At 37.3% G+C, this 12,131-nt stretch overlaps 1 protein-coding gene and 1 long non-coding RNA gene across 2 annotated transcripts in view; one reads left to right on the top strand and one right to left on the bottom strand.

The window, feature by feature from the left end:
• Positions 1-70: 70 nt before the first annotated feature.
• Positions 71-1,229, top strand: LOC307017313. The gene is made up of 3 exons (XR_013802122.1): positions 71-211; positions 394-540; positions 1,119-1,229. It is a non-coding gene; the product is annotated as an uncharacterized lncRNA (long non-coding RNA).
• Positions 1,230-5,849: 4,620 nt separating this feature from the next.
• The window catches only part of emp2 (epithelial membrane protein 2), a 30,329-nt gene continuing 24,047 nt past the window's right edge, over positions 5,850-12,131 (bottom strand). The window contains exons 2-5 of the mRNA XM_079645127.1: positions 9,604-9,801; positions 8,954-9,062; positions 8,723-8,863; positions 5,850-8,007 (exon numbers count right to left, since the gene is read on the bottom strand). Of these exons, the coding sequence (XP_079501253.1) occupies positions 7,838-8,007; positions 8,723-8,863; positions 8,954-9,062; positions 9,604-9,681 (498 nt within the window). The 5' untranslated portion in view covers positions 9,682-9,801 and the 3' untranslated portion in view covers positions 5,850-7,837. The remainder of the gene's footprint in view (positions 8,008-8,722; positions 8,864-8,953; positions 9,063-9,603; positions 9,802-12,131) is intronic.

The following is a 12,131-nucleotide window of genomic DNA, read 5'->3' as shown; positions in this document are numbered from 1 at the left end:
ATGTCTTAATGTGCCAGGGTAATGTTGTGACTTTTAAGATACCAGGTAATGTCTTTCGACTTTTACTCAGCCTAAGGTACCTTAACAAGCTAGCTAGCATGTTACATTAGCCGACCTAAGCTAGCATGCTACATTAGCCGACCAAAGCTACCACGTTGTGTGGAGAGCAGACAATCTGAGCACAGTAAGAAACGAACACTATTGCTTGCGGGTGAGTAAGGAATATCATTGTGTTTTTTCTTTCTTCATAAATAACAATTTGGTGTTATTTGTGTCGAACCTCTGTTGATGTGTTTTGTGCACACTGACTGTAGTATATAGTGCAGCGCACATACATAGTATACGTGTACACTAATATTTGAAGATTTAATTCTGGTTTTATTTGTCTTTTAGATCCAGGATGAGTTTCAGAGTATTACAATGGTGCAGCTAGACTCAAAGTTCATGTCCAAGCTGGATGAACACACTCCCAGGCTTCTGAAACGTTTCCACTCCAAGGGAGGCAGCATGGGCTTGAAGTTGCAGGCTATTCTTCTCATGGTATGTTACAATGACAATAATGTTTGCTGCCTGTTTATTGTTGAGACTTTTTGAAATGTTTTGTAAATGTTATTAGATTCAGAATCTATTCAAATTCATTAAGTTTAGTTGTTGACATTGTTGGAAATGTCTATCCTCAATAATGTGTTTATTTTGCATAAAATACAGAACATTATAGCCATCATAAATGTAGACTTTATGGCAAAACGATTGAATTCCAGTAGATTGTACATGAGCACATATTTAAAGTGGTGCACATTTTGCTTACTACCAAAAGTTCAGGTTTGAGACTTGCCAAAAAGTGCTTTGATATCGCTGATTCTGTATAACGTTGTTAATGGGATACCAAAACCCGAGACCTGCAATGGTTATGTTTTTAACAGTTGTTTTAAGCACAAAAAAAGGTAGACTGGATTAGAAGTGAAGGGAAGCCTTTCATTAAACTAGTCAATCACATCAAGGACCCTTAATAGGGATTTAATAGTTATCTAAGGAACCTAGGTAGGTTTGACACATTTTAGTTAAATGGACAAATGTTACACCATTAACTTCAATCAAGTTTATTTTGGTCATTTCAGGCTCCAAGCAATCCCAGCATCGACATGAGCAGAGGTCTTGTAATTCGGTGTCTGATGGTGTACCTCGGGAAGTCCACAGACCAACTCCTAAAAGAGTATGATGTAAGTTGAATTGTTAAAATATAAAAGTGGATCTCTTTCTCTCTCTATCTGTCTATATCTATCTTTTGTATCTCTCTTTTCTTGGCAAGCTAAAATCTCAAAAGACAATCATAACTCTTTTTCTCCCAGTAACCTTTGGCTATTGTCCTTTGTAAGTTTGTAAAGTTCTTGTCTTGCACATGTGTATTGTTTTTTTTAAAGACTGGTAAACTGGTACTACATGTTCCTTGCTATGAGCTTTTCACAGAGCAGTTGAAAGACAATTTAAAAATAAGTGAAAGATCCAGTTTGATCATTGATCCAGTTTCTGTGGATGACTTTAAAAGGTGCCCATCGTGTTTGAGAACATGTATGTATAGATATTGATCAATACTCAAGTTTCATGGACATACAATTATTAATGGATTTCTTTCTCTTTTCAGACAATAATTTATGTTGTCATTAAATTGTTAAAAGTACCACATACTTTTTGACTTACCTTGCAGAAAAGTGTGTTTTTGCAAGTATTTCATCTCTTATTTTCCACACATGATGTAGCATGCAGTCTCTGTTCATCTTAATGAACTTAATAACCTAAATAAACTGAACAATTTAATTGAATGAATATAAATTGTATGCTATTAATATAAATATATATTTAGTAGGGCCGGGACTCGATTAAAAAAATTAGTCTAATTAATTAGAGGCTTTGTAATTAATTAATCGAAATTAATCGCATTTTTAATCACATAAATATTTGACCTGAGAACAGTGAGAAGCAATTTTTTTCACATGGATTTTAGTGTACCATTGAATTATGACTGAATACATAAGCTTAAGCAACAAAACATTGTTTATTTTTTTCAAGGTGGTACTTAACCAAGACCAACAGAAAAGTGCAATTTTTGCCATAAAGTGTAGCAATAGCATATTTAGGAATATAGTACATTTCAGAGATTCAGGTAGCCTATAGGTAGGTAGACCTTCTGTAAACTATAACACTTTGTTTTTTAATTAAAACACAATACTTTCAAGTACATTCAGAACATTGGAAACCCTGACTATTAGAAAACATCTCTCTGTTGCTTCAGAGGCCATAACAGACTTTGTTGATTTACCAACAGTTGATTTAAAAAATCTAATCAATTTCAGTCCAACACTCTCAATAACCTTGGCCAAAAAAATAAACAGTTCAACATAAAGTGCCAGTTGCACCAACAACATAATAAATAGTTCAACATAAAGTGTACCATTTAAAATAAAATAAAAAAGTGCCAGTGATTGACCTCAATCCCTCCTCTTCTTCCAATATCCTGATGAAAAATAAAATCTCTCTGTTGCATAGGCCACTGTTTGATCAACGCGAATTGGGTGTGGGTCCTTGTACTCCGAGTCGGGCTAACGTCCACGCTAGCTTCCACGCTAGCTGCTATAGGTTTTGCATTGAGGTGATACTTGAGGCTTGATGTGCTGCGGTGATATGCAAATTCCTTTTTGCATAATTTGCAAACAACCTTGCTCTTATCGACGCTTCCATCCGTACGTTTTTTAAAACAAAATGTCCCATCCACGGGGCCAACCAAAGCGGTCTCATCAGCTTCTTCGTTCATGTTTGACTATTGTTCACTGTGGTTTGTTGTTGTCTGAAGTCATGAACGTTAGTTGGTGCTCCAGTACAGTTGGTGCTGACGATTTACAGAGCCAAGAGCAATGCAACCGAGGACATCGGTATTGTGGTGGAAGGCATCAAAGTCCTGACTGCTCTGGGGACTTTTCCAAGGGCTTGCTCCTTGCTGATTGGGTTGGCATACGCATTGAATCTGGCGTATCCCAAGGAGATCCGGCAAACACTGGAAGTGTTCCAGAAACTCTTCCTTGAGCTGGATTGCTCAAAGCTGTCTCCAAAAGTGAACACCCTGAAAAACAAGCTACTGGCTTAAGGGAAGGGGAAATGTTAAGGCCATGTTAAAACTGTTACGTGCTGCTTTGTTAGAGGCTTGCACTGTTGTTTAATGTAGAAGGATCTCACTTGAAAGCCTACTGTGTTCCTGTCTTGCTGGGGTCCTCGTTACATATTGTGCCCTGTTTCACAGGCGGCCAGTTTTACTCGTATGCTCAAATAATTTGTATTATTTGTTTTGTGAACTTTTTATTCTTTTCTTGTTGCCCTCACAGAGGGACTTTTAAACCCAGATTCTAATTATATAGACAATAATACAAAAAGAAAAAACAAAGTAAAAAAATACGACAGCATTTATACACATCACATACATTCATACATGTTTTACATTCCTAATCATCTACAAATGCACCAAGGTGTGCATATATGTAAAAGCTTAATTTACATTAATGATAAATAATTCGTATTCTGCACAAATAAATATACCTGCTGTAAGTTATATGCTTGGTGGTTTGTCAACTGAGTGTGTATAATGTCTGTGCCAATAAGGCGATTGGATTAGGTATAGAAAATGTATGGCAACAAAGTGACATTTAATATTATTAAGTAAATGTAAATTAATTTCGAACAGATATTCAGTACATTTAAATTAATTTGATACAGATTTTAAGTAAATGTTAATCATTTTTCCCCAAATTGTTAATTAATTAAAATCAATTTATCTTTGGTAATTAGTAAATATAAATCAAATTCTACCAGATGTTTAGTAAATCTAACTTAAGTTTGTTCAAATAATTGCTTAATAAAAACTCAATTAAAATGAATAAATATAATACATTTTGACTGTTTCTTCAATTAACATTTACTTAATATAATTATCTTTTATTAACTCAAATTTATTTAGTACTTTTTAATCAAATGGTTGTGTTTCAAATCTAATTAATTATATTAAGTGTCACTTTGTTGCCAAAATTGTATTAAATAACTATAGGTCACAGTTTTTACAGTGTATGAGTATGAATCATCATATCATTCCAACTCTTTAACCTATGATCTAATCAAAACAAATAAATCAATCCATAAAAAAAATGAAATAAATAAAACAAAAATTAAGATCTATGATATTTCCTGACCTAATGTTAAATTATTTTTCCTACCCCAGTTTCACTCAAGAAGGTAAACAGTGCCTTTCTGGTAGCTCTTACTCTATGGAGCTATTTCAGGATCATACGTTTTGATAATTCAAACAAATACAATTTATTTGAAAGTTCAAGTTTGTATCCTGAACTTTGAAAAATACAATGATGTATTCAAAAGAAAAATAAGTATTTTAAACCATTTTTCAGGTTGAATATTATTTTGATTCAGTTCAGCAATTTTCAGCAAACACCGGAACATCATAAAATGAATTAGAGATGTTGGAACTAAACACAGTAGATATGAGATTATTTTCTTATGTGATTATTATGTGCTCCCCTCCTTGTGTTCTCTGCCCTTTTTGCACAGGCGCACATAATCTGCCCCTGGCTCCGCCTCTGCTCAGGTGTTCCCAACTCCAGTTAATCACAGGGATAAAAGGAAGGCTGGAGGAGAAGGATTCTCTCTCTCTGACACTCCGACACATTCTGCTGCCTGACACTGCAGCCGTCAGTTAACTAGTTAGGAGTTAGTGCTCTATTTGGTCATGTCTTTTTGTTTATTCTTCTTAGCCTGGAGGACCTGGTAGTCCAGTTTTCGCGGCTTTATTTATTAGTTTAGCTTATTCATCTGCCTTTTAGTTTAGGGGGGGTGTGGAGTTCTTGGTCCGAGGGCCCACGGTGTGGCTGGCCCAGGTTTTCTCCATCTTTTTGGCCAGTCCTCCAGACTTCTGTCATTGGCTCAAGAAGTACACTTCACTTCAGAGCCCTCAAGAGCCAGATATAAATGTTTAGCAGCGTCAAAAATGGTGTTGCTACTCAGTTTCCTTAGTCTGAGCAAATGACCACTCGCATTGTTTGTATTTCCTCTATCCACTGAAGTGCTAGGGGCATAGCCATCATATCCACTGTGTACTCTGCTATGTGATCACTCGCTCGCTTTGACAGGATCTATTTTTGTTAATGAAAAATGTTTCAAGTGTGTTTCACTTAGTTTGTCCTAGTCATGTTAGCAGATCATTCACAGCTATTTGAAACAGTAAGATGATATAACAAACTGTATTCTATACCAGATTAATGTATCTATTGAACACTAAAGATTAGGAAAGTAGTCATCTGCAGCATTGAAGAGGTCTTTCAGTGACAGATTTTGCACAATCAAAGAAAAAGCATTCAAAATAAAATACATTTATTGAGATTTACTTTGAAGGTTATTGAAGCAATAGCATCAAAAATAAGCACCTTTAAGTCTTGTTGTTTTGAACCTGCTGTTTTTGATAAGCAGAATGCACCAAGCTGAAAAAGCAGAAGGGGATGTTGACAGTTGCTTCTGTAGCCTGAAACCATAAAACTATTACCTTAACATTGTGTCGTTTTCTTTACGTCCACTGGATGTCAATAGCAGACAAAACCAGACATGTGGATACATTATAAGACAGTCAAATATAAGCATATTTCCGAAGAATTTACTGATTTTGATTATGTTAAAAGGTATATCATGTTGTTATTTAATCGACTAAAATTGTAAAAGCTTCTTAACTTGATATACGCCTGGAGACGCTGTCAAACCAACACAGTTTTTGTAAAAAAAGTTTCTCAGACCCTAAATCAATGTGGAATTAATACTTGATTAATCGTTTTAAATATTCAAACAGCTTACTTTTTTTTTTTTAAATCCCCTTGAATGCAGTCGAGGCTTCAACCACTCATATGCTCATTTGTTACTGTGGTTATTAGTGTAGATCTACATTGACTAAGGAACATTACATCTACATTGACATCAAACAAACTGCAGAACAATTATAACGACCGAAACGTGACCAATTATACTCAAGAGTCGCTCTTAGAGGTGAATCCAGTGGTTGCTGTTGAATATTTGCAAAGGACTTTGCACATTGAAGTAATCGTTTTATTTAGATCTGTCTTGAAATCATTTGACATGAGCTAGCAACTTACTTTTCATTTCAATATAGGTTAAAAAATGTCTTGCAAAAAAAAACTTGCATTGAAACAGGAGGCTTATTATTTAGTCGAACACTCTAAAGATGACATCTTCACAAAATTATCTGGAAATATGTTTTTTTGATCATTTTCAAGTATCTCGAGATAAGAGTAAAAAATCTTCACGTTCTTGTTTTTTCCTGCATCTTCATAATTGATGAAAAAGTTACCAGTCTGTGGACCAAACAACACAAACACATTCCTATCACAAAATCAACTGTGCACCGGAAGGATGCATCAAGTCCAAGCTGTATGCATGAATGAATGCTGGTCTCCCTTAACTGTTACAACCCCAAACTCAGATAAAGAAACATCAAAAGAGTCTACATATTATCTTAAACATTATCCCTATATTTCCACAAAATGTGAAGTATTCTGGGAATTTGGGGTTTGGTACAGTGACACATTTATTGTTGTTAAATGCCGGAGCACGAACAGGAGTGTTAGAGATGTTTCAGTAATCGATCAAACAAACAGTTTGGACCAAAAGAGGCAAACAAATATGGCAAGACTTAATTACTTCATACATCCTTTGTCACATGATGGTCAAAGTACACAACAGTGGTTTTAATCAATAAATAGCAATGTTTTTTTCTCAGTGAAGCTGTGAACAAAAAAAGAGTAACAAAGAAAAGTTCATTCTTATTTCAAGTTTACACATTCCTCTGTTGCCATTTGAAATCTCAGATATCACAGCACATCATTGGTTCCTTTTTCATCATTACAACACAAGTCAGTCAAATAAAAATAACAAGTTAAAATCCTACATATTATACTTCAACTAGTGCCTCACTACAAGTTCTACATGCTATGGTTAACATAAGATCATTTTTGTTTAGTCTTAGAAAATAAGCTTTTGGCTATAACCTAAACTATACATACACAGCAAATATGTACAAAATAAATTCAGTTGACTAAAGATTCACAACAAAAAAATATGGACCCTTTATAAAGTCCTGCCTCCCAATAAGACAAACTTCCCCACTTGTCTTTGATTTTAACCTTCGGGATTGGGAATTTCAGACAGGTTCCTTTGAACGGTCAAAAGGACACAATGAAACAAGTGGACAGTATGTTGGAACAACGTCCTGTGTCGAAGCTAAGAGTGAGAGAAGATGGTGAAAGCATGTTCTCTCTAAAGGCAGCAAGGGGCATTATCTATCCAAAGCAGTAACTAAGTGGAGAACATGTGGTGCATTGGCTCCTCTACATTTGTATTGCATATATTTTACCTCAGCTTCATGTACGTGAATCTATCCAGAACAGTTGGCAAAATTGTATTTATCATAGTATATGTTTGCTTAACATGTTTTAGTAGATGTAATGCAAAAAAAGACTGTCCAACTCAACGTTGTTTAGTTAAGTCCGTTGTCTAAAGTGTTTCTAAGGCACTTTTATGGAAAGAAGTGTCAAGAAAAGTCTGTCAATGGACCTAACTGGGTGTCTGGACAGTCTTGGCGCATCACATGCTCTTATAAAACCTAAGGGTAAGAGACAGAATGTTAGCATGCTGGGTTGTTGAGTCAAAGTGTATGACTTTATGCATGTGTCCAAGTGTTCCTTTTTATATTGTTGGATATCTGCCTGCCTGTGCGTCACATCTATTTGCGCTTCCTGAGCACCAGGTACATGAGGCCGCTCATGAGAGTCATCGGGAAGCTGATCCAGGCCAGGATGTAGGAGGAGCCGTAGGTGCCTTCCCGGAGATTGGCCGAGTGGAAACTGTTCTTCTGAGCCGTGTAGACAGACGCTGCGATCATCACACATAGAGCTGGGAGGAGGAGAGAGGAAATTAAAGTTTACTGTCAATGAGGTAATTCAAACCCTTATATATTCAACAATCCTTCTGACGCCAATCGGGACCACTTATAGAAATAACGTGACACTTTTTTAGGGATCTCTGAATAGCTTTATTTCCTTTAAATAGTCAACTCCAACAGAATGTCTATTGCTAAAGTGGATTACATTGATTCAAAGCTGAAATCTGTCATTTCCTAAGATTCATATTGTATAGGATCATGAAACTGCATTTTTCTGTTGTTTGGTGTCTAATTTTGAAAGGTTTTCTTCCTCTCTTTGCCATTGTTTCCTGGCTGTTAGGGTTAACGGACAATCCCATTCAAGTGAACACCAGTATATACAATTTCAAGTTTTTGGGTAACTTTGATGACATTTCACTATGCTGGAAACCAAATCACCACAAGGTGACATGATGACAGTAAAGGCTCTGCTATGTTTTCTTAAATGTTAGGAAATTCAAATAAAAACACTTTAACCCAACACTCGGGCTGCGCTGAACATATTCATGGTCTAAAAGTGCATCAAGTCTGAAAATGAAACGTGTGGCCATAAATCCTGCCATAACAAGGACATGTCACTGGATCATCATTCTTTTATAACGACCCAGGCTTATGAGCACAAACAGGAGGAATAAAAAATGGCTAATGACTACAAATGTGTTAAATGTGTGTGTGGATGTCACTCACTGGCCAATAGCTGGATGATAGCGGTGAAAATGAATCTCTCTCCCTGTTGGAGCTTGAAGAGCTGAAGGATGAAGACGAAGAAGCTGACACAACATAAAATGGTGGCAAGGATCATAGTAGCCTGGACGATCTGCAGATATGCTGAGGAGAAAAGAGAAAGGAGGTGTTGCATAGATAAACACGATACTTACAGTATACACACATAGGCTGAATAACTACACACTGTCTTACCTGCATCAACAGTATGGCTGTTCTCCACAGGAAAGCAGGTGGAGTTACAGGAGTACCACAGGTCAGCGTAGACCACATCCCGGCCAGCCTGCGACACCACCCACCATGCCTGAATCAGGGGGGGACGAAACAACGGTTACAATTATTATAAGTGTATTTGGGACAGGCATAAGGGGCAAAAATATAGAAGTTGATTTTTCTTTATTTGTCTTTTTAAAACAATTATGAAATGTTAAGAATATAGGGTCAAGATGTCAAAATTAAAGTTAAACGGTTGAAAATACCATTAAAACTAAGAGAATAAAGTTAAAATATTGAGACGAAATTCACAATGTTTCGAAAGGACTAAAGTCGTTATTTTGTGAAATAGTTTAATTGTGAAAATGAAGAACCAATGTCAAAAAAATATTTGAAATGTCCCAAAAATAAAGCTGAAATGTTGAACAGGTATTTTCAAGGTTTCACTCCAAATGTCAAAATTTAAGTCAAAATGTGAAATCTAAATGTTCAGAATAAAGTCAAAATAACCAAATAAGTGAAATTTAGTATATATGCTAAAGATAGTAGTTGAGATTATTCCTATATTTCCCCTTATGCCCTGATCCCCTTCCTTAGTGTCTAATGTGTGGCCCTTTTTGTCTCATACTCACATTGTGAATGGTTGCAACAAAGAGGAGGATGGCTGCAGCCACATGGAACAGGATGATGAAGGCTAAGATGATCAACATGGCTGCCCTTCTGTCCTGCCGGTCAACTGAAAATGTAACAGGCTCCTTCAGTAGCTGTCTGTGTCTCACACTGGATGATTTGCAGGTTGATAGGATCAAGGTCCGTCACATAAAAGGAATCTGTGAGGAAGAAACATAAATGTAATTCTTTAAAAACAACTCTGGAAAGATTCCCCCCTAATGTATAATCAGCACACATCAAACACACAGAATAACATTATTGCAGAAGTCCTACTTACTTGGCAACATCAATGTTTTTGAAAATGCGTGAATATACCCTGTGCTGTCTAATGCTGCGTTCACACCGGACGCGATGCGATTTTCGAGGGCGGCGCGATACATGTAAAGTCAATGCAGAGATGCGGACAGACGGATTCGCTCCGACGGCGCGCATGAAGCGGTGGACGCGGCGCGAATCAAGTGATTGAGGCGATTGAAGAGAGCCGCGTCAAACGGGAGGCTTCCATTTTTTCAACTCGAGCCTCAAATTCACGCGTTCTCGCGAAAGCCATTCAGCGTTGGGATTCCCTCTGACGTCCCTCTGACGTCCTGCTGTTGATCAGTTGTAAAGATGGAAGAGATGATCGTTGTGGCTGTGAGTGGGTTCCCGGAGATTAACGATAAAATGTCGTATATCTACCGGGACCGCAACAACGAGGAGCTGGCTTGGAGGAGAATAAGAACCCAGAAACGACGGCGTTTGTTGCTACGTTTGTAGGACTTCCACAGAAGGTACAAAGCAACAATAACTTTGTTATATCCTCCATAGTCAAGGACAGAAATAACCAAAACGATCTTGCATGGAAGTGTAAACAACCTCAACTGTCCGTCAACGGCGCGGCGCGGCGCGTCAACGGTATGTCTGTTTTGAATGACGCGATAAAACAAACTGCAAGCCGCGGTGAAACTTGAGCGATTGGAGATTCGCATCGCGTCCGGTGTGAACGCAGCATTAGATGCTGTCTTACTCCAGCCAGCAGGTGGTGCTGTTGTTTTTTGTTGTACTTCTTCTTTTGTTAGTAGCAGCCAATGGGAAAGACTTACATTGAAAACATAGGAAGTGATAAGTGGATGACAGGGACAGAGATGAGAATATTAGAGTTTGAATTTGCATCCATCCTTCTTTGCTATGTTGTGGAAAGCATTGCCTGTACGTATTTTTGGTCCTTTACATATTCATAAGTGGATATCTATGTTTATTTAGATGTTTCTATGTTAACTACATTGCTATTCAGTGGTGTTTGATGCATGGTATGAAGGTAGATATGGTGCAAAATGCGAGAGCGTGTAAAACCTGATGTGAGCACTTGCAGAAAAAAAATCTGAGCTTGTGTGCATACATTTACACTTGTATAAAATATCCACGTATCTGTGAACCAAATTTGAAGTCACAGAAGAAAAAAAAAAGTTTTGTAGCTTGTAGAAAAAAAGGAACTTAGTGATGAAATGTTCACTTGCAGAAAAATATATTTTTTAAAAATATATTTTCCATTACAACTGCAACTTGGTTAATACAACCTCTCAAATCAGTCATTACAACTTCACGAATCTGCTCTGTGGCGGTATAAATCGACGAATCTGCGGCCTTGACTTTTGCGACACTTCTTGCGATGAATGTGTCGCAAAAGTAATTTTCACCTGTAGATGTGGGGGGAGGCAGGGGGGTTGGAGCGAAGGGGCGGAGCTATCAGAACGACGAGGCTCGGGTCAGGTCGAACCGGATGACTGCGGGGCTAACGGTCCGTGTTTAATGCATGGTATGAAGGTAGATGTTGCAAAATGCGAGAGCGTGTAAAACCTGATGTAAGCACTTGCAGAAAAAAAATCTGAGCTTGTGTGCATACATTTACACTTGTATAAAATATCCACGTATCTGTGAACCAAATTTGAAGTCACAGAAGAAAAATAAAGTTACCAGTCCGGTTACCAGTTAAAAAAAAAAGTTACCAGTCCAGTCGGCTGACATGGCGCATCAATCAACGGTACATTTTGCCCATTACTTCCCCAGTATTACTTTGAATATTATTATTGTGATTGAGGATTAAATCCGCTATGAAGACAACCGTTTTATATTGTGCAGTTTAGCGGCAAAATAACGTCAGTTAGCCAGTTAACGCTAGCTTTGTTGAGTTTATGCTAGCTAAACAAGTAGTGGTTGTAGCCTATACAGCAGTAATTAATATATTATAGCCTACTGCTTTGGCACTAACGGTTGATAACCGTTTATGAAAATAAAACCAATTGAACAGTACTGAAATAATGACAAGTTTTATAATTGTCTTGGGCTCCTGCTGTGTTTTTAAAGCCTTTGTAAATTATCCATGCTATGCATCCCTGTGACCAGCTCTCATAGTATGCCTCTCGTCCAATGAAATTACTTGGTCACTCTATGACGCGTTGAATCCAATGTGAGCAAATTACTCTGAATGCTGCGACGCAGCACCTGAGAT

The sequence above is a fragment of the Notothenia rossii genome, assembly GCF_949606895.1.
Source record: "Notothenia rossii genome assembly, chromosome: 8".
Taxonomy (NCBI): Eukaryota; Metazoa; Chordata; class Actinopteri; order Perciformes; family Nototheniidae; genus Notothenia; species Notothenia rossii.
This window is presented reverse-complemented; position numbering and strand designations above follow the sequence as displayed.